The 23,908-nt window shown below is 35.6% G+C and overlaps 1 protein-coding gene across 11 annotated transcripts in view; it reads right to left on the reverse strand.

The window, feature by feature from the left end:
- Window positions 1-22,900, reverse strand: part of LOC102903013 (complement factor H-like) — a 54,689-nt gene extending 31,789 nt beyond the window's left edge. For 3 of the 11 annotated variants that reach the window (XR_013043305.1, XR_013043307.1, XR_013043306.1), the window contains exons 1-3: window positions 22,742-22,899; window positions 14,322-14,448; window positions 13,210-13,395 (exon numbers count right to left, since the gene is read on the reverse strand). Coding sequence is in view for 4 of the 11 variants with exons in the window: in XM_042258258.2 (XP_042114192.1) it covers window positions 13,210-13,395; window positions 14,322-14,400 (265 nt within the window). In the remaining 7 variants the exon portion in view is untranslated. Of the gene's footprint in view, window positions 1-13,209; window positions 13,396-14,321; window positions 14,449-22,741 lie in introns of all 11 variants that reach the window. The other 8 variants (XR_013043304.1, XM_042258258.2, XM_042258257.2 and 5 more) reach the window with 5 other exon arrangements.
- Between the last annotated feature and the right edge of the window lie 1,008 nt (window positions 22,901-23,908).

The raw sequence follows: 23,908 nt of genomic DNA on the forward strand, positions 1-23,908 counted from the left end.
CTGAAATCACACAAGGTCTTTCTGCTACTTACAACAGAACAGTGCTATAAGAAACCAAAGTTATAACTAAATATAAAGATATATTATTCTCAAAAATAGGAAAATTCAATTAATTTGTATAGATTGTCTCCAAATTGCTCTCAAGAAAAGCTTTTCACATACACCAAGCTCATTCTAAAGGTGAAATGTCAACATGACAAGGGACCACAATAGCAAAACAGTTTTATAAAGTACTCAAAGAGCTATATGTGTTAAATAGAATGTAACTATTGTACAATGGGTTGATTAATAGAAATATCACACTTCCCCAACAATATATTTCTACAACCTATACTTTATCATTTAAATATTTTAAATTTAATTGTTTAAAAAGAAAGGAAGTTCTAATATTACAATATATTAAGTCTTCAGTAGTCATTAAAGAAACCTGTGATATTGGTGAATATACCAGCCCACAGAGCAGTGGAGGAGAATAGGGAGTCAATAACCAGATACACAAAGGACCAGGAGATATTTAGCAGGAGTCAATAGCAATCTCACCGTGGAAGATAGTATTTTATCAAATAGGATATTAACGTCTACGCATTGAAATGAAAAATAATAGGCTTAAATTTATTTCTCACATTCATATAAAAAGAAAACAAAATTGATCAGATACCTAAATGTAAAACATGAACTTCTAGAAGAACATCTGCTTTTGGCTTAGACAATGGCATTTTATATGACAAAAATAATGAATAAAGGAAAATTTTTTCCTTTTTCCTTTATTTTATATCCTGACTGCAGTTTCCCTCCTCTTTTCCTATTCCCTCTGCACCTTCCCCACCCACTCCTCTGTTTCTGTTCAGAAAGTGGCAGGCCTCCCATGGGTGTCAACAAAGCATGGTACATCAAGTTGAGTTAGGACTAAGCTCCTTCCCTTGTACTAAGGCTGGACAAGGCAACCGAGTATGAAGAATAGGTTCCCAAAAGCTAGCCTAAGGATTAAGGACAGGCCCTGATCCCACTGCTAGGAGTCCCACAAATAGACCAAGCTAAACAATCATCACACATATGCAGAGGGCCTATGCCAGTCCCATGCAGGCCTCCTAATAGTCTGTCCAGAGTCTGTGAGCTCCTATGAGCCCAAGTGAGTTATTTCTGTGGGTTCACTTATGATGACTTTGACTTCCCTGGCACATACAATATTTCCTCTCTTCAGTAGGGTTCCTCAAACTCTGCCAAAAAAATTGGCTGTTGATCTCTGCATCTGTTTCCATCAGTTACTGGACGATTGCTCTCTGATGAAAATTAGGATAGTCACCAATCTGATTACAGGAGATGATCAGTTCAGGTACCCTCTATACTATTGATGTGCTGGCTATACACTATTGCTAGGAGTCTTAGTTAGGGTCATCTTTGTGGATTCCTGGAGTTTCCCTGACATCAGGTTTCTCCCTGACCCCAAAGTGACACCCATCAAGACATCTCTCTCATTACTCTCCCACTATATCCCTCCCCAACACACAGCTTGCCTGAAGATCAGAGGGTGGAGCTAGTCACTAGTTAACCATAGAGATCTGGAGATTTATATAGATAGGAGACAGGAAGTGATATGACTGGGCAGAGAGAGGAATATAAGGTAGGCAGAGACAGGAGCTTGGCCCTTTTCAGTCTGAGGACTTATTGTGGTAAGAGGGAAAGGGGAAGGGAAATGGTAAGACTGTGGTTGTTCCTGTACTTCTTTGATCTTTCAGCATTTACCCAGATATCTGACTCCTGGTCATATTAAAACCAATTAGAATTTGCTCTATATCTGGTGTCCAACTTTGGGTCATGAATTCACACACAAAAAGCCACTTCCTTGTGGCTTTGTAGCCACTGGCACAGGCCAAAGTTACTACCCCACCAGCTAGGATTTCCTTTTTTTTTTCTACAAGCCTCTGAGCAAGATGGGAATTTTTCTGTTGCAGCTTCTCTGCAACAAACTCCACAGGTATGTGGGCTCAGAAGCCTGCCAGAGTTAGACCCTCACCATCAGCCAGCAATGCCTTTAAGCAGCTCCTACCACATGTGCTTCTTCCCAGTGATTCCCTGTGTTCTTTTTTTTAAGACAGCAGGTTCCCTCTCTTCAGTGTTTTCCCTGGACGCCCTCCTTGGGCTGCTACCATACTAGGTAGCTGCCTTGACACCCATTCAGGTGTCTACTGTTACATGCAGAGAAATCAGCCTCATATTTCACCATCATCTAAATCATCATCACCAGCAGATTTGTTGAGACAATGGGAATTCTTAAAGGAAGGAATTATTAAAAGAGAGGGTTTTCCTCACTTTAAAAAATGGGTAACATGATGGAGGGAGTTAGGTCTCTGTATGATAACATGCTGGACAATTTGAAAATGGAACAATTAAATGAGAGGATAATTAATTTAGATGGGATTTATGTAATGTCCATTGTAAACATTACCAGTTATATAATTTTTGTTTTATCCTTAAAAAAATTGGTTAGTATGAATGCTAAGATACAAGTTTTAAAAATACTTATTAAAACAGATTATAGAGATATTCAGACCCAGACAGAAGAATTTAAAGGATAACCAATCTCAAGATTGTATTATAACAGAGAAAAACATCCCAAAGTTTTCAAACAAACAACTTTAATTTATCCAGTAGCCTTACAGAAACTACCAAATGAGAGATATCCCCAAGGCTATATAAAAGCTAAAAGGACTCCTGTGGAAATGTCAGGTTTAAGAAGATTCAAGGAAGCAATATTCTTATATGGGATGCATTCATCTTCTGTAATACAGATGTTAAACTCATGGTCAACTACTAACAGAATTATCCATCAAGACTGGAGAGACTTGGTTACAGCAGTATTAGAGCCTGGTCTTCAATTACAATGGAGGACCTAGTAGAAACATGAAGCTAAGTCCATTGAACAATGAAGTAGGGCTAGAAGTATGGAAATCTCCCAAGACCAACTTCTTGGAGAGGGAGATTATGCTAATGTACAAAGGCAATCTCTATATGGTGACCACATCCTGGCTTTATGCTGTACAGCAGCTTTGAATGCTTGGGACATAATTGAAGAAGTAGGAAAGAAAACTGAGTCATTTACTAAAGTTATGCAGGGCTCAAAAAAAAAAACCTTCACTGATTTTTTTTAACAAAGGTTAGCTTCAGTGGTAAAGAGAATAATGCCAAATTCAGAAGCTAGACAAATAATAATTGAATCTCTAGCATTTTTGAACATTCTAATGCCCAATGCAAAAGGGTAATTAGGTATTAAAGGCACGATCAGCACCCTTGGAGGAATGAATTTCACATACAGTCACTATTGAATCTCATGACCACGATGATGCTTAGAAAGGTGAGGTGATTTCCAGAGGCTTGAAGAAAAAAATCAAAATGTCAGGTGTTTCAATTGCAGTAAACAAGGTCACCTAAAAAGGGATTATTAAATAGGACATTTCTAGAAACAATGTTTTTTTTTTTTGTTTTTTTTTTTTTTGTTTTTTCGAGATAGGGTTTCTCTGTGTAGCTTTGCGCCTTTCCTGGAACTCACTTGGTAGCCCAGGCTGGCCTCGAACTCACAAAGATCCACCTGGCTCTGCCTCCCGAGTGCTGGGATTAAAGGCGTGCGCCACCACCGCCCGGCGAAACAATGTTTTTTTTTCCTAAGAATAAACCAAACAAAATGTCCCTTCTTCTGGAGTATGCAGAGGGTATAGCAAAGGCAAACATTGGACCAATGTTTGTAGATCAACAAGGGACAGTCAATGTAACCCTATGCCACTGGGAAACACCTTAGGGCCTTCTTTCAGCCCCCCATGGCAAATTTGGTTCAGTCATTTCCTGTCATCATGGAAGAAACTCGTTCCCAGTGCAAATTAAAGAGCCTAATGCCTATTGTAATAAACCAAACTGCTCTGGATAATAAAACAGCTATAGAAGAGAGAATAAAAAATTAAAAAGAAACCATAAAGAGAATATTTTGGAAAACTTCTATAAATGAACAAAGACCAAAATTAAAAATGTGAATTAATGACATTGTCATTGAAGGTCTTCTAGACACAGGTGCAGATGTAACAATAATTGTGCCAGAATCTTGGCATTCAAATTGGCCTCTTCAGGAGGCGAATGTCCAGGCTTTATAGACTGAAATGTTATCTCAGGCAAAACAGAGTGTGAGATGGGTTGAATATATAAGGACAGAAGGACAGAGAAGAAAATTAGGGCCATATGTGGCTAACATAGTAATGAATTTATGAGAATGTGATTTGTTAAAGTAATGGAATACCCAGATTAACATTCATTCAATCTTAGAAACGAACCATAACCTATCATATGTTTCTGGGGAAAATATTAGAAGGTATTATAAAGAACAGTCACTAACCATTCAGGTTGTGCAAGAACAGGCCATAACAGCTGCTGATTTTTCAAAGTCACCAACAGCCCTACCTTTAAAATGGTTAACAGATAAACCTGTATGGGTTGAGCAATGGCCTTTAACATCAGAGAAATTACAGGCCTTAGAAAAGCTGGTACAGGAGCAGAAAAATGCTTAGCATATTGAAAAATGAACCAGCCCTTGGAATTCTCCTGCATTTGTTATTAAAAACAAATCTGGAAAATGGAGAATGGTAACAGACCTAAGAGTTGTTAACAAGAAGATTTAGCCAATGGGCTCTCTACAGTCTGGAATTTCTTTGCATCCTTTATTACCTAAAGTTATTGATTTACAATACTGTTTCTTCACTATACCTTTACAAGAAAAAGATAGAGAAAAATTTATCTTCATGGTGCCTACTTATAATAATTCTCAGCCTGTTAAGAGATATCAATGGAGTATTCTCCCACAGGGAACAAGAAATAGCCCCACCCTGTACTAATGTTTTGTACAAAAGTCATTGGAAATGATACATAAACAATTTCCTCAACCTATAGTTTACCAATACATTGATGGCATCTCATTAGCTGATTCAAATGTAGATACTTTTGAAAGAATGTTTGAAGAAGAAAATTTTGCCTTGTTGGGGATTACGAATTGCTCCTGAAAAAATACAAAGAGGAGATTATATTAATTATTTAGGGTATAAAATAGGCCTACAAAAAATTAGACCTCAAAAGGTTCAAATTAGGAGAGACTGATTGCAGACTCTTAATGACTTTCAAAGATTGCTAGGACACATTTCCATTCTATGGCCTGCTATTGGGGTAAAAAAATAATGAACTGAACAATTTGTTCAAATCTTTAATGATGGCAAGGACTTAAATAGTCCAAGAGAATTATTAGCTGAAGCTGAGAGAGAATTGGCTTTGGTGGAAAAGAAATTACAGGATGCATATGTGGATCATTTGATTCTGGGGCTTGATTGCACTTTGGTTATTTTACCCTCTAAGCATTCTCCTACAGAAATATTAATGCAGAGGGAAGATATTATCTTATAATGGATTTTTTTATCATATAAACAGAGAAAACTTAAAAGCTTTTGTGGAGCCGGGTGGTGGCGGTGCATGCCTTTAATCCCAGCACTCAGGAGGCAGAGGCAGGCAGATTTCTGTGAGTTTGAGGCCAGCCTGGTCTACAAAGTGAGTTCCAGGAATGGCACAAAGCTACACAGAGGAAACTCTCTAGAAAAAAAACCAAAAAAAAAAAAAAAAAAAAAAGCTTATGTGGAAAAGATCTCTGAGTTGATTCTAAAAGGAAAATTGAGATTTTGTTAATTAGCAGGAATAGACCCAGCAGAAATTGTAGTAGCTTTTACTAATGATGAAATTGACAAATTATGGACAGAAAGTGAACCTTGGCAAAGAGCTTACAGTGATTTTATTGGAGAGATTAACAACAAATATCCAAAAAAGGGGGGAATTAAATTTATAAAGAAACTAATTGGATTCTTCCTTATATTTTATGGGGAACACCAATTTCTGGAGTCCCTACATTTTATACTGATGTAAACAAATCAGTAAAGGCAGGTTGTAAATCAGGAAATTTAAGTAAAGTTGCTCAAAACCCATATGAGTCTGTCTAAAAGTCAGACTTATATGCTATTCTGATGGTATTAATGGATTTTACAGACCTCTTAACACAGTTACTGACTCTTAGTATGCAGTAAGAGTTGTTTTTACACATTGAAGCTGTTGAATTTATTCCTCATGAGTCAGAATTAACTTTTTTATTTATACAATTACAAAAAATAATCAGGAATAGGAATCATCCCTTATATATAACATATCAGATCCCAAATGGGTCTACCTTGCCCTCTAGCACAAGGTAATGTTGAAATTGATCAACTATTGATAGGAAATGTGCTTGAGGCCAGAGTTTCATAAAAAAAAATACCATGTCAATAGCAAGAGTTTGAACAAGCCAAGGAAATTATAAGGAAATGTCCTACTTGTTCTTTATACAACCAAACCCCACTACCTGCAGGAAGCAACCTTAAGGGTACTCAAGGGAATGAAACCTGGTAGATGGAAGTATTTCATTTTGTAGAGTTTGGAATATTAAAATATGGACACCACAACATTGATAACTATTTAGGATTTCAATGGGCAACTAATCTGAGTTCTGAAAAAGCTGATTCTGTAATCACACATGTGTTAGAAGTTATGGCCATCCTGGGTATACCTGCACAAATTAAGACTGACAATGCTCCAGCATATGTCTCTGGTAAAATGAAACAGTTTTTTGCTTATTACATTATTAACCATATTACAGGTATACCACACAATCCCACAATCCAAGCAGTTATAGAAAGATCAAATCAAACTCTAAAGGATATGCTAAATAAACAGAAAGTGGTAATAAAGACCACCAGAAATAGGCTGCATAATGCTTTGTTAACTTTGAATTTTCTCAATGCTAATTAGAAAGGAATGACAGATGTGGAGATACATTGGATAATAGAAAAAAGCTATGGAATTAAATCAGGCTGTATACTTTAAAGATGTGCTGATTGAGAATTGAGACTATGATATGTATTACATTGGTTTTGCTTTTGTTTCCTCAAGAGAAGAAAAGCTATGAAAATACCATCCTAATTGATAAAGGTTTGATTTGAACAAGAGAGACCTCTTAATTAGAAGAGATGATAGTTCATCAAGCAGCATGACCATTCAATCTAAACTAATTTATAGGACTAGCAAATGTTTGTCATTTAATTAGATATAACTTGTCAAAAGGGAACCTCCCAAAAATTAGGGTTGGGGAAAGGCTCTGTTTTTGGCTTTTCAGGAGAATAAAGGCATTCAGTTAAAGAAACTGAAGACCATTGAACAAATGAAACATCTGAAGAAAAAGGACAAATCAACCAGAAAAAAATGTGCCAAGAGTAAGAGTAATTTGGCCTATTAGTATATCACATTTCCAATAGGATAAAATTTCATAAATATTCCCAAAAGTTTATTTATGCTTTTCTCTACAGACAGATAATGCAAATGGTCTTTTTGTTGTCCCAGTTCAATTTAAAGTTAAAGCTGCCTTTGGAGTTGGAGTGTGGCTTTATCCTTCTCTAAACCCAAGCATGTGTGTTAAAGTAAAATCCAAAATCTCTATCTCACCTGATATGGAGCAGACAAAAAAACAAATTAAGGAATCTTTCTATTTCTACTAATGTCATGCATGATCATTTCAATTTATTTTGACTCTCTAAAACTTTTCTTAAGATTTTAATATTATCTCAAAATTTATAATATATATTAAATTTATTTATATATAATTTGTATTTATATATATAAATATATATATATTAAAATTTTGTCATGATATTAATGGTCATATAGAGTACTAACTAATTTAGAGAAAAGGCTTCATCTAGCTTCCCATACATGATTTTGGGTTTGAGTCTCTATCAGTTTTCTGCAGAGAATCATGATCATGCCTATCAGCAACATTTGAAGTTTCCAAACGGTTGATGTGGTCCCAAAATGATGATTGCACATGGAGTGTGATAATTTCAATAAGTTGATAAATACCACACAAACATCAGCTTTGGACTACAAACTGCTCACTGAGATGACCCAGCTTCACAGACTACTCTAGCCAGGACTTGAGACAAGTCCTGCACTTTCCCATTATACAGAGACTGGACAACGAATGATACAGCTAACTCTCCCAGGACTTGACAATTAACCCAAAATTTTTTTCAGGATCCCCTAAAGATGCTGTCACCCCCAGATAGCAGGAAGTAATTTTAAGACATGATGCCCATATTCTCAAGAGCTGGGGTGGGTGGTTTCTGACCTTTCAATGGGTTATGGATATTTGTCAATGTTAAGGGTGATTGGTTACAAGTTGTTATTGGTAATGGTCAAGAAAAAAGATAAACAAAGGAGATTAGAATCAGGGTTCTTGTTTTGAAAAGAAAAAGGGGAGATACAGATATGATAGGATAAAAGGATAGGTTATTGAATTTACTCTAAAAAAAGATACAGATATGATAGAATAAAACGTTAGAGTTTTGAATCTACTCTAGAAAAATGATATAGAAATGATAATATAAAAATGTAGATTATTTAATCTACCCTGAAAAGAAAAAAGGATACATATATATATATATATATATATATATATTTATATATACACACACACATATATATATATGATAAGATAAAAAGGTAGATTATTGAATCTACTTTTAGAAAGTATCTACTTGTTTTAAATATTTTAAATTGATAAGGATCTTTGTATAGTGATACTAAGTTGTAATTTTTTTAAAACATATTGTACATACATTTCTAATCTTTTTCGTTATTGTACCTATACATCTCATTTAACAATATAATGCAAATTGCTAGTCCTTGAAAGTTATTATTACAAACTTTTAGAAGAATAAAGAAATGAAGGTTTGTAGTTAGTCATTACAATTAAACTTGTCATCATATTAGGTATGTTTTCAAGGTCAAACATATATTTTCAATAGACTGGTTGTCTTCAAACACTTCAGAGATCTACAGAATAGACATTTAAGATGTTGTAATAACATTGGTTCTTTTTTTATGATTATTAGAAATGTTTGCTCCTGGCAGTATCAATCTACTTTGGAAGATGATGAGCATCAAAGAAACTCCATATGGAGCTTACTTTCTTTGTGGCAAAAGTTAGTTACTGAGCAAGAAAGTGCCATTGCCTTGATTGCTGACAGTTACTATCCAAAATGGACAAACAGGACAAAAAAGAAAGTGACTGCCGAACTTTGCCAAGACAAGGTGGGACAGTCCTTCAAAAAACTGCTTCAAAAATAAGTCTGTCAGTTATGGTAGGCTTGTAGGCTGAAGATGGATGCCCTAATGTTACAGAGGAACCCTGGGTGACTTTCTAGGCAGCCAGCTGTTTCTGTCATTTCTCACATTTTTTGGAAGTTGCTTGCTTGCACTTCTGTTTACATAGGTAATATTTCTTTCTCAGGTCTCTGAGAGAGTTGAAGACTAGATAGTTTAGTTACCGATACAGAAAAAAAAACTCACCAAGATGTATAAGGTATATAGGGTTGAGAGACATTAAAAGATAATTTTGACAATGCAAATTAGGATAGAATATGAACAAGTCTTTGGACTCACCAAAATAAGATATATAATGGAATATTTTCTCTGAATTTGTCAAATGTTAATGGAGTAGACATTGTTGATGTAATTATTGCCTGCATATATAGTATATACTCACTGTACTTATTGTTTATAGTTTTTCTTATATTAGTTATAACCTTCTGTTTTGTTTTAGACAAAAAAAGAGAAATGGGGTAATATTTTGTTTGTACTCTAACAAATAGCTTGCCTGAAGATCAGAGGGCAAAGCCAGCCACTAGTTAATTATAGAGGCCAGGCAGTGATGCCTCACACCTTTAATTCTAGCACTTGGGATGAGAAAATAGGAAGATCGGGAGTTTAAGGCCACCCTTGGCTGCATGAGATTGATCCAGTCTAAAAGAGAAATAGAGCCAGGCAGTGGAGGCTCACACCTTTAATTTCAGCACTCAGATTCTCATGCCTTTGATCCCAGTACTTGGAAGACACATTCCTTTAATCCCAGCACTAGAAAGATGGAGGCAGGAAGTGACATGGCTGGGAAGAGAGAGAAATATGTGGTGGGATGCATCTATGAATTCTGAGTGGTTGTGAGAGCATGCACAAGGCCTGCACAAATGCAAACTAGACCAGTTCTATCACAGAGAGGGCTGGCAAATCAGCCATTCTCCAGTACAATACCACACATCAAACAAAATGAAAATAGTACAAATTTGGCTTCTTGCGTTGGTTTAAGATGAAAGGTAAAGAGTACAAAAATTTGGGTTGGTAGTAGAAGTGGTATATACCCAGGAATAGTTGGATTATGCAAATATGACCAAAACACGTGGTATAAAATTTTCAAATAAATAATAGAAAAAGAAAATTCTGAAAAAAATTAAAATTATTTTAAGTGTCACATATAAACAGAAATAATTCACAAATATTTCTTGGGCTTCATTGAGTGTTAAAATACACTGACTGGAAATAATATTATAAACTCATAAGATGAGCCATGCCATGCCATAAAATATTCACAAATTTGATAAAGGAATCGTATCCTAGATATGTAAAGAATTATAAAATAAATTTAAAAAGAAAATATTTAATTATAATAGGCATTTTAGGTGATTGCTATTATTAGTCAACTATGAATATAAAATTAAAAGTATAGTGATATACTTCCTTTGCTAATGCATTTAGAATCTAAATCATGACCCTCATCATTTTTAGAGGAAAACAAGTCAACTGGAAGCCTTGCTCATTGCTGCTATTGATATAAAATGTCCCAATCATCCTGAAAATGTACATGCCAGTTTCTTACACACTAAATCATGCACATGTCATAGCACTCATTTCAGCTGTAGATATTAATCTAAAAAATATTTTATAAATTTTAAACTAATAGTTTATCTTCAAATTTTCATAAATACCTCAAAATTTTCCACAATTAAAAATAACCAATGTGTTTCTGAAAATGGTACCTAGCTAAATTACCATATATTTATGTAAAGAAAAAGAATTCTAAAGTAATCTATGGTGATAAGAATAAAATAACATCTTAAAAAGTCACAGAAATACACAAAAGCAGTATGTCCATAGAAACCAGCCCAACTAAGACCATAGAAAGAATTTGTAAAATTAATAATGTAAGTAAACCTAGCATGAAGGAAAGACTGTCAAATAAAAATTCAGTATAAATTTTAAGTAGGTCACTAATATTTATCCTATAAAAGTTTAAATCATTGAGGACAGAAAATGCTTAGAGATTAATTAAACAATGGAAATGTATCGAAGAACAATACTAACAAAAGTTCCTCATCAGCAAAATGGTACAATAGAAGTCAATTGCCAAACATTAAAAAACAGATTAAACTTTTAATGATGAATCACATTCATAAATAGGAAGATTAATATTATGTGGTTTTTTCAAAATTGTTCCAAAAATTCATGATAATGTCAAAATATATAAAACCAAGGTTAATTTAAGAAGCTGTGGTCCAAAGTAAGAAACAAATTTGAAACACACACACACACACACACACACACACACACACACACTATATATATATATATATATATATATATATATATATATATTTCAAAGAGATTAATTTTTTGAACTCAACTTTTCAGGAAAAATGTCATAGAAAAAACTGATTTTGATAAATAAATGAAAAATTTCTATTTTTCTTAGGTTTGTATTTTAAAATCTCAAATGCTAATAAAAGAAATACATAGCAGCATTACTCTGCTGTAATGTTTACAGACAGTTATTTTGAAAAATAATAATGAAGTGTAACATCACACAGTCATTAGCAAGGACATAGAACAAGAAGAAGGCATTGAAACAAATGTATATTGGTACAGAAACTGGAGAAAAACATGAAAACTAGAAAATGCACAATGGCCCAGAATTCCCTTTCCAATTATACATCATAAAGAACTCAGAGATAATTGGCATTTCTGTAAAATGTTGTATTACTTCTTGAATATATGAATTATATGCATAGCTTTTATATTTTTTCAATTTTAAGCTAAAAATTTTTAATTGATATGAATCAAATGACAAAATGGTTTCAAAATATATACTGTTATGAATTAAATGAAATGTGCTAAATATTTTGTTGTAGTATGGCCCAATATCTACTATGTGTGTTTACTTTGCTATATACTTACAAAAAATCCTCAGTATTCACTTATGTACACTTGAAAAGAAGCATTTAGCTATAGTCAGTACACATGGGATGGGGAGTCAAGATCATCTTGTGATCTTAGTGCTGGTTACTTACTGACAGGGATGCATTTGGGTTGAGGAGAGCAGCCATTCTCTGTACATGTAACGTGTCTTGACCCATTTGGAAGACTGTAGCCAGAATAACACTTACCTTTTTTTTTTTTTTTTTAGATGATTTTCTTTATTAAGAAATTTTCTACTCACTCCACATACTATCCACAAACCCCCCTCCTCCCTCCTCCCACCCTCCAGCCCTCTTTCCTAAGCCACCCTGCAACCCCCAAATCAAGGTCTCCCATGGGGAGTTAGCAGAGCCCAGCACACTGAGCCTAGGCAGGTCCGAACCCCTTCCCACTGCACCAAGGCTGTGCAAGGTGTCACACCACAGGCACCAGATTCCAGAAGCCTGCCCATAGACCAGGGACAGATCCCGATCCCCCTGCCTTGGTGCCCCCAAAACAGTTTGAGCCAAATATCCGTTTTCCGTATCCAGAGACTGGACTAGGCCCTCTGGATACAGAACACTTAACTTTTACAGACATGCCCTGTAACTTTCTTGCTTGCAAAGCTGAAGATTCCCCATTCTCCACTTCATGGAAAACACATTGTCCTAAGAACCATAAGATGATACATTAAAACATAAGACCTTCTTTTATTAAAAAAAAACTAAATTAAAACTTATCTTTACAATAGTTAAATGACATTAAAAATAAATCTAATACTCAATGTTTAAAAGAGTACCACTTATCTTTTGTTTTTATAAATAAAACATACAAGCAATAAAGACTTTCTCATAGTCCCTATTTTTCATGTTCATTTCATGAAGAGCTGCTCACAAGGGACAGGAACTGGTCTTTTTTTTCTCACAAATTCTTCTGTTGGTCTTATTTTTGACATGATACTTAAATGTAATCATGTATGTGCTCTTTTGTTCTCCACTCTTTGATAGAGTTAAACATGATTTAATATAGATGTTGACTTACTGCGGCATGGAACTTTAGGCTCCCATCCTTGTTGAGTGCAGTAAATGACATTCATGGGAAAAGGCCCAAATCCTCTATTGCAGTAAATGATGGATCTCTTTCCTAACTGTGCTGGGAAAGAATGTTTGTGGATTGCAGCAGAAACTAGACCACCATTTTTGATTTGTGGATAATCACAAGGTTTCACTGCAATAAAAAAAAAGACAGAAAAACACTCATATCATAGACAAAAACTCGATCAGTGAATTACTTTCTATTAATTAAAATAACTATGTCCAGAGATTGTCCCGGAGAAGGAGACAAATAGAATTCAGAGAGCTGAGGTATATGAGATGGTCTTTCCTCATGAAATCAAGTTATTCCTTACAGCTCACCAGAGACGTGGGCCAGGAATATTTATTAATATTCAATAACTATTTATAATTTGAATTGGGACTGAAAAATCTAATGTTATTACATCATATTGAACTATTTTTGTACTTTCATATTGAAGTACTATATTGTTGATTACATTAATAAGTTTTTATGTAATGTTACATTAACTTTTTCTTCTTTATATTCTTATTTATAAATAATTAGTACTTTTAATATCAGAATAGTATGAATTTTTGCAGGAAGGATGATTCTACTTCAGGGAACCTCATGTAATATTTTAAAAGAATTTCAGCAAATGCCACTGACAAAAACACACAAATTTTCTATAGCTTCCTTATTCATTTTACTTTGTTTTATAAGATAATAATTTCAAGATTTTTCTATACATTTGGTACATGGTTTACTAATGTATATTCTTTCCATCCTAAGTGTTCTTCTTCAACAAATTTGAGAATTATACTTTTCATAGAGCATTAATAAATCAAGTTAGCTCACTGAGGTTTCTCGTTAAAGGGTACCAAAGAGAGGCATGGTTTCAGATATCATTATGACCACAATCCAGCTCTTAGTTAGTCTTCATTCTCATACGGGTACAGGTGAATCTGTCTCTGTCCCCTTTATTGACAATTCCTCAAAACAAACCTAACCAAGAAAGTGAAAGTCTTTTATAATAAAAATTGATTAGTTGATTCTGTGGACTGTGTTCTTCTGGTGCCCTTGACCCCTCTGGTTCCTACCATCCTTCCTTCCTCTCTTCTGCAGGATTCTCTGTGCTTCCCCTAATATTTGGATGTGGGTTTCTGCATCTGCTCCCATCAGTTGCTGGATGAAGCTTCTATGATGAAGATTACTCTGGGCTCTGGTCTATTAGTATAACACAATATAATTAGGAATCATTTCATTGACTTTTTTTTTTTTTTTGGTCAGTCATATTTGGTTCTATCCAAGGTCTCTGGGCTATCCAGTCTCTGGCTCCTGGTTACTTCACTGACTCTTTGCCTGCCTTTGGGACCCTTTTACTCTTACTGGGTTGCCCCATCCAACCTTAATATGAGGGGATTTTCTTAGTCTTAGTGTAAATTGTTATGTCATGTATGGTGGATTGAATGTAATTGGCCCCCATAAAGCACACAGGGAGTGGCACTATTAGGTGTCTTTGTTGGAATAGGTATGGCCTTGTTGGAGGAAGTGTGTCGCTGAGGGGATATGTTTTCAGGTCTCCAATAGTCAAGCTACACTTATCACTTCTTTTTGACTACAGATCAAGATGTATTAACTTTCAGCTCCTTCCTCATCACGATGTCTGCCTGCACTCCTCCATGTCCTGCCATGATGATGATAATAGACTAAACCTCTGAAACTATAAGCCACCCCTAATTAAATATTTTTTTTATAAGCATTTCCATGGTTTGTAGCTGGAAGTTTTCCTGTGTCTCACCTGGTCCACAGCTGCTCAGACCCAAGTAACAAAAGCTTATATTAACTAAAACTGCTTGGCCATTAGCTCAGGCTCACTACTGACTAGCTCTTGCACTTAAACTCAGCCCATTTGGTTAATCTCTATGTCACCATGTGTTCCATGGCTTTATCTGTGTGCCATTATATGCTGCTCCCTGGATGGCAGACTAGCATCTCCTGACTCAGCGTTCCTCTTCCCAGAATTCTCCTTGTCTGCTCATCCTGCCTATACTTCCTGCCTGGCTACTGGCCAGTCAGTATTTTATTTATCAACCAATCAGAGCAACACATTTTCACAGCATGCAAAAAGACATTCCCCCATCACTTACTCTTTTCTTTCTAAACAAAAGGAAGGTTTTAACTTTAACATAGTAAAATTGTATATATCAATCAAGAATTACAGTTATAATATCTAATCTATATTTTGTAAGATTAAAGAAAATATTTTATCTATCCTATATTTGTGAGTTTAAAGTTTCATATCTAATTTATCTTTTATCATAACCAAGGAAAATTATAACTATCTAGTCTTCAACTACATCAAAGACTCCAGAAGAATATAATATTACCAAAGTAAGCAGGAAGTGCATTATAAGCAACTTCCAAAAATCTAGAATAACAGAGACAGCTGGCTGCCTGGACAGTCACCTAAAGTTCTTCTACAATATTGGGACATCCATTTTCAGCCCATAGGCCTAGAGTCTCTCAGTCAATTCTCTATGTGTCCTGTAGAATGTCTGACAGTTTCTTCTGTGAAGCAGGAACCTGAAGGACCATTTTACCTTGCAATGTTCAGTGGTCATCTTCCTAAGGGCCCTGCATGTCCAGTTTATACAACATTTTGTCAAGCAGTCCAGAAGAACAGTTTCTTGCTCAAATGGTTATTTTTGTCAAGAAGATAAACTCCATATAGAGTGTCTTTGATGTCCATCTTTCTCTTTGAAGTAAATTGGTGATGCCAGGAGCAGGCATATCCTAATGTCCAGAAAAGTCTAAGTTTTTAAAACATCTTAAATGCCATATTCTGTAGGTCTTTGAAGTGTTTGAAGATTACCTATATAATTGAATTATACCTATGTAACCTAGAAAACTTAACATGACTATAAGTTTGACTATCATGGAATGGAAGACTAATTATTAATCTGCATTTCTCAACTATACACTGTAATTTCAAATGAGTTACATAAACAAAATACTTTAAGCAAGAGTAGAAATATACATACAATATAACAAATTTAACTTTAAATTTGTATCAATAATAAAATCCATAGCAATGTAAAACATTTCAAACAAGTTGTTGCTCTTTAAAAGTAGATTCAATAATCTTCCCTTTCATCCCATCATATCTATATCCTATATTTCTTTCTTTCTTTTTCTCTCCAGACAGGGTTTCTCTGTGTAGTTTTGGTGCCTGTCTTGGATCTCACTCTGTAGACCAGGCTGGCCTTGAACTCACAGAAATCTCCCTAGCTCTGCCTCCAAGTGCTGGGATTAAAGGTGTGTGCCACCACTGCCTGGTTATATCATATCCTCTTTTTGTCTTTTAGAAAGAAATTGACTATGACCAATAACAATTTGTAACCAACAACCTAAACAGACAAATGTCCATAATCCATTTTTTTGGGGGGGTGGTATGTGGGTGTAGTTTTCTAGGCTACTTTCTGCTGATAGAGGGCACTGATCATCTTTGGGTACAGAAAAAAAAATTTTAGGATTATGGTCAAGTCCTGACTGGAGTAGTCTGTGATGCTGTATTCTCTGAACCAGATATTTTGAATTTGATTTTGGATATTGGATGATCTGAGCCATGGTGTCATTGGAGACCTTTCAGGGGGTCTTAGCTGGTCAAACCTGATGTATCTTAATCTGAAACAAATCCATAGCCTCTTGCTTCCTGTGGACACAAAAGCAGAGTCTCCTTTCCAAAGCAACATATCCTTAGATCCAAATTTTGAAGTCAAGATACTATATATATACATACATGTATATGTATATATATATATATATATATATATATATGCTCAATTTAGCAACATTTACAAATGTCTTTCTGCAGTTAAAAACATCAAAGACAACACAATCCAGATTCTCTGTATAATATCCATCTCTACATGGCTTATTTTTTATAATACCTTTACTATCTCTTTAAAGACTATTTTTTAAAAAACTATTTCTTTATATAACTGTCTATATTCATTTTCTTCTCTCTTCCAAGCCTATGTACATTTTTACACACACTGTAAACCATTTAAAGTCTTGTTCCATCTGAATCTGCCTTATTGTGAATCTATTGCTTTAAACTGCAGCATTACTAGGACTGAAATGGCAGCTTTCAATAAGAGGTGTTAAGTGTATTAGTTTGAAAGACATCATAAGATAATTTTCTGTTGATAATACAAGAGAGCACAGAAAGTGAATTAGGTACATTTTGGACTCACCAAAATAGGATAGACAATGGAATATTTTCTCTGAATTTGTCAATGCAAATGGACTAGACATTGTTGATGTATTTATTCCTTGTATATATTGTTTATAGTTATTGTACTTATTGTATATAGTTTTTCTTATATTAGTTATAATTTTTTATTTTTTAAATTTTATTAGACATAAAAGGGGGAAATGTGGTGATATTTTTTTTGTGCTGAAATGTGGTGATATTTTATTTGTCTGTTAGTAAATAAAGTTGTCCTGGAGATCAGAGGAAATAGGAAGCCATTTTAAATAAACACAAAAGTCAGACAGTGGTAGCATATGCCCTTAATGTGACCACTTAGCAGGCAAGGTCTCTGTTTGTTCAAGGCCACACTAGGGAACAGAGGCAAGTGTGGTGACACACACCTTTAATCCCAGTACCAACCACAGAGACCTGTAGGTCTGTACAGACAGAGAGTGACAAGGAAGTGAGGTAGCTGGGCTAAGATAGCCAATGAGAGGGTAGAACAGCAAGGCAATAAAAGCCTGTGTAGACAGGAAGTCTTGGCATTTGGAAGCTGCAGAGCTGGTGAGGTAAGGTTAGCTGGTGACTATTCCTATTTCCCTGATCTTTTCACCCCTATATTTGGCCCCATGTTTTTATTTAATAAGACCATATAGAAATTTGTCTGCAATGGTCATGTTGTCTCTTCACAGCAATAGAAATCCTAAGACAGAAGTTGGAACCAGTAACAGGGGCATTACTGTGACAGGCCTGACCATGCTTTTGTTGGGAGCAAATGAGACTTTGGAAGTTTGGGTTAGGAAAGCAGTGGGGTGCTCTAAGCACTGGTTAATGCATCATGCTACTATGAGGGGTGCGTGTTCCAGCTTACAGAAACCAAAATACTATATGGAAAAGGACACTGTCAATTAGACAAATTGGCAACCTACAGAATGGGAAAATTTTTTATTGACTTCATATAAATAGGGGACTAAATATCTAAAATATATGAAGAACTCAAAACCTAGGTATCAAAAAAGCCAAATAGCCGGGCGGTGGTGGCGCACGCCTTTAATCCCAGCACTCGGGAGGCAGAGCCAGGCGGATCTCTGTGAGTTCGAGGCCAGCCTGGGCTACCAAGTGAGCTCCAGGAAAGGCGCAAAGCTACACAGAGAAACCCTGTCTCGAAAAACCAAAAAAAAAAAAAAAAAAAAAAGCCAAATAATCCAATAGATTAAGGTATAGATCTAAACAGATAATTCTCAGTAGAGTAAATCTCATATGGCTAAGAAACACATAAAGAAATGTTTAACATCATTAGCCACAATGGAAATGCGAAAATTGCAGGTAAATGAATGCAACTAGAAAAAGTCATTCTGAGTAGGGTAATCCAGACCCGGAAAGTTAAATATAGTATGTATTTACTTATATGTGGGCATTATCCATTAAATAAATGGTAACCAAGCTACCATCTATAGAACCAGAGAGAATATGTATAGAGGAAAGGACTGGGGAAGGGGACATATAGGACTTTCTGGGGTTGGAAAATTGAATAAATTTTGTGGGTGAACTGTGAATGGCTAGAACTGGAGTAGGAGAATCAGGTAGAAAGAATGGAATGTGGGGAGGCACAGCTAGACTTGAGAGGCATTATAGGAGCAGAATAGAAGCCCAGTGCAGTGGAAACTTTCTCAAACATATGACGGCTATCCAAATAAGAGGGGGAAAAATCCCAATTTGTCATTTTTTGTAGCTAAGAGAAGATTCCAGTACAAGGACTGGGTTACATCCAAAGTTATTGGCTAAATGGCTCACATTGGAATGCACCAGATAATCCAGACTGTTGCCAAGGAAGTAAGATGCTCTCTACAAGCTGACAACAAGGCCCTATTGTTGAAGACAACACTCACACAACTCATTGAACATGGAGTGGTCAAGCTGGTGCCTACATAAAACTTTTTTCCCTATTTCTAGTGTCTTTGGTAAAGGCAGGTACTCTGCAGACTACCAAAAGAGAAATGTATACAACAACTCAGCCACAAGCCCTTTGGTCTACAATGCTGCCCTGACTGCAAAATATGCTAAGGCAATGGAGGCACAAAGCTTGTAGGAGTAACTGAGTAATGTCTGATTTGACTTATGACCCTTCCATGAGGTTAAACCCATACCCAACACTACTTGGGTGACTAAGAACCAGACACTAGATAGCCCAAAGACCTAGAGTAAAACTGAAAACTGGTCTTTTAAAAAAGGAAATAGTGATAAAAATGGCTCCTAATAATATTCTTCTATACTTGTAGAGGAGCCCTTCATTCAGCATTCATCAGAGACACCTCCATCTTATCAATTACAGAGACCCACAGCCAGACATTACTGAGAGAGAGAGAGAGACAGACAGAGACAGAGACAGAGAGACAGAGACAGAGAGACAGAGAGACAGAGGGAGACAGAGAGAGACAGAGAGAGACAGAGAGAGACAGAGAGAGACAGACAGACAGACAGACATTCGGATGCTTAGCTCTAAATGAGATGTTTCCATCAAATACCTCCCCTCAGAGATCAGGGAACTCAGTGGAAGAAGAGGTGGAAAGGGTGTAAGGGAAAGAGCAGATGGAGGACACCAGGAAAACAAGACCCTCTGAATCAACTGAGAAAAAAGTTCATATGAACTCACAGAGACTGAAGCAACAAGCACAGGGCCTGCATAGGTCTACATCCAGTTCTCTGAATATACATTAAAGCTTTCCGTTTAGTGTTTTTAATGTAGTGCCTATATATGTGAATGAGTGGTTTTCTAATTCTCTTGGACTCTTTTCTTATGTTGGTTTTTCTTATCCAATTTTAACATGATTATGTTTATTTTACCTTATTATATTTTATTTGGTTATGTTTTGTTGTTATCTTTTAGAAGCCTATTCTTTTCTAATGAGAGACAGAAAGGGAATATAGATCTGGATGAGAGGGAAGGTGGGCACGAACTGGGAGGTAGAGGAAACTGTAATTAAGATATATTGTATAAGAAACAAATCTATTTCAATAAAAGGGGTAAAAGAATCAATTGAAAGATATAGATGAAGATGATGACATAGACAGATAGATAGATAGACAGACAGACAGACAGACAGATAGATAGATAGACTAGATAGATGATAGAATGAAAGACAAATAGAAAAGTAGATAGGCCAACAGACAGCAAAACTGATAGCCAAACTTTGTCAAATTGTTTCCAGAGCATAAACTCAAGACTACAACCTGTTTTAGTATTGTAGACAGCTGGGGTTCCAAAGGGCACAGCAGTGTCCCATGACCTGAGGCTTCCAAGTAAAGCACAAAACTAATGGAAAAGTAACATCATCAAGTTGTCTTGCATATATCCAGCATAGACTGAAGAAGGATGTGTGAGGCTAGCCAGCTGGAGTTTCCCATCTAGATTGCCAGGAAGAGCATAGAAAACAGTGAAAGACGAGGCTTGGCAAGTTCACCTATGCAGGGGAAGGGGGTATTAATCGGAAACTCCAGTTTATGGTTTCAACTCTTCCAGTGAGTTCCTGTTAGATATTAAGAGCACCTGACTTGTTCATGTGATCTCTGTTGCTATTTGTTCTATTTCTTAGAAGCCTCATCCAAGAGGACTCTCAAAGTGGAAATCCAGATGCCTGCCATAAATTAGCCACCGTAGTGGACCAATGCTTGATATCTTGAGGGCCTGAAATCATGTTTTACTGTCTGTTTGTAATCTATTTATCTACCTCTTACTTGCTACATATTCTTTAACTTTTGTTGCTGTACACTTAGTAAATTCACTTATTTAAAAGGAATATTATAAATATGTAGGTCATTCTCCAGAATATACAGAATACCAGACAACGAACTGCATTTACAAATACCATTATACAGACTGAGCAGGGTGTGTTTAGGGATATATTTATGTATATACTTATACACATATACACATATATCCTCCCATATATATACACATATGTATATATTCCCCCATCTACACACACACACACACACACACACACACACACACACACACACATATACACACACATGAATGCAATAAAAAATTAGTGAAAGAAGAGGCCATGAGTCAGAGAAAAAGGAGGGGTATATGGAACAGTTTGGAATTAATAAATAAGGGAGAAATGTAATTATATCATAATCTCAAAAATTTTCAGAGTACAAAAAATTTAAAGCATTTGCTTTCTGTTCTTTGACAGGATGGATTTTTTTTTTCTCATTAGGTGACTGCTTTCATGTGACTGCAATCAAAGTGATTTATCATACTGTAATAAAATGAGTTTAAAATCTCTAAAATAATGGTACAAATTTTGTTACAAAATGTGAAAAGGTGAATCTCTAAAAAGTTTGTAATTATCTTGATTCTACCCTTTTCACTTAAATGGGAACTGAGGAGTTACATAAATAATCCGTAATTACATGTAAACAATAGCAAACAACAAATAGCAAAATATAGAATACCAGAGTAAAATATAAAAACCAGAGTAAAGAATAGTTTAATTCCAGAATCCCACACCTTGTTTAAGGCATTGTTTGAGATTCCTTGGATGTGATGGCATCCTGAAACCCTGAGGGACAGCTGTAAAATCCCGGTAAAGCACACAGTGTTAATACAGAGGTGACATAATCTCCTACTTTCTAAGTTCATTGGAGAGAACAGAAAAGAGCAAATTGTTGGCATTTTGGTGCCTTACATTCAAAATAGCAATATTCTTCACTGGCTTACTAAAAGGCATTTTCATTTGATAAATGATAATTTGGTTTCAATGGGGAAAGTTACTCATTTTAATGACTGTGACATTAAAACTTGTCTGATCTGTAAATATAAAATAAATCCCACACATACTCAGAGATATTTAGAGTCTGTTGTGAGTTTTGTCCTGGTCAGTGGCTTTAAGTTGAATACCATCTTAAAGATTCATCTTGTTACATTTATTATTCACACACTTCAAAAGAGAATTTCTATTTGTGTCTCCAAATTATATTTAGAAGCCATTCACACATAAAATGGGTTTAGAAGATAGAGAAAAGCCCATTTTATTAAAATTTTTCTTTTTAATTGCTTATCAGAAACTCCATAAATCAATCAGTTTTTATCACTCAAAAATTTTTTCTAATTTTTTACTTAAAATTTTTATAGTTTCTTTTCTGTGTCCAATATTTTATAATAAAATTTAAAATTGATTAAAAATATTCACATACACACACAGCAGATAAATTTGATTAGGAAGTACCTGTTTCAAACCTGTTTCTACTTACCTTCTTTGACAATAGAAAGCCATAAGGTTAGAAGGACATTGCCTAAGAGCAACATGCTAGACCACCCCATCTTCTAAAACCTAAAGCTCTCCAGCAGTGGTGGTGCTTCTAGAAATCCTGTCATTAACAGTACTATTCGTGACTACATTACTGGCAGCTAGTTTGGTAAATATCAAAGGTCACAGAAGGAGGAACAAAATAAACAATATTCTATTGGTGTTTTCACATTAATACTCTAAGTTAATCATTTTACATTTATTAAGCAATAAAAAGCATCCAATTTCTCTGTGCCAGTCTCCTAGACAATCAAACTGTAGTATTCAGAAAAGAAAGTGAGAGATTAAATTTCTTTTTTAATTTTTAATTAATTTATTCATTTAACTTTTCCATCTATCTATCTATCTATCTATCTATCTATCTATCTATCTATCTATCTATCTATCTATCTATCTATCTATCGTTTTTATATCCCAACCAAAGTTTCTCCTCCCTGCCCTCTTCCCAGTTTCTGCTCCCAACCCCATCTATTCCTCCTCCACTGTTTTTCTTCAGATATAGACCGCACCCACCCCCAAAGATATCAGCCAGCTATGGTATATTAAAGCTAGATGGGGCAATCTGGTAGGAGGACTGGGTCCCGAAAAGAGGCATCAGTGTTGGAGACAGCCCCTTCTCTCACTCTTAGGAGTCTTACACAAAGATCAAATGGCATAATATATATGCAGAGGGTCCAGGTCAAACCATACAGGCTCTCATTGTCAGTCTTAGTCTCTGTAAGTCACTATGAGCCCAGGTTAGTTGGTTCTGTGGGTGTTCTTGTGGTGCCTTTGACAGCACTGGGACCTACAGTCAGTCCTTCCTCTCCTTCTTCCACAGGATTCCCCCAGCTCTACCTAAGGTTTGGCCGTGGGTCTCTGCATCTGTTTCCATCAGTTTCTGGGTGAAGCCTCTCTGATGACAGGCTAGGCACCAACCTGTGAGTATAGCAGGATATCATTAGAGTGTACAGGAAGACACAACTGAAATCTGGAGGCATCTGGGATGAGCTAGATACCCAGAGCAGTGGAAACTCACAGGAATTGATGAGGGTGATTTTTGCCAAGACTTCTAGCAATGAGGGATGTGAAGTCTGAACAAGCTTTCTCCTGTTACCAGGCAAGATTTCCA

This window comes from Peromyscus maniculatus, chromosome 11 (assembly GCF_049852395.1).
Source record: "Peromyscus maniculatus bairdii isolate BWxNUB_F1_BW_parent chromosome 11, HU_Pman_BW_mat_3.1, whole genome shotgun sequence".
NCBI lineage: Eukaryota > Metazoa > Chordata > Mammalia > Rodentia > Cricetidae > Peromyscus > Peromyscus maniculatus.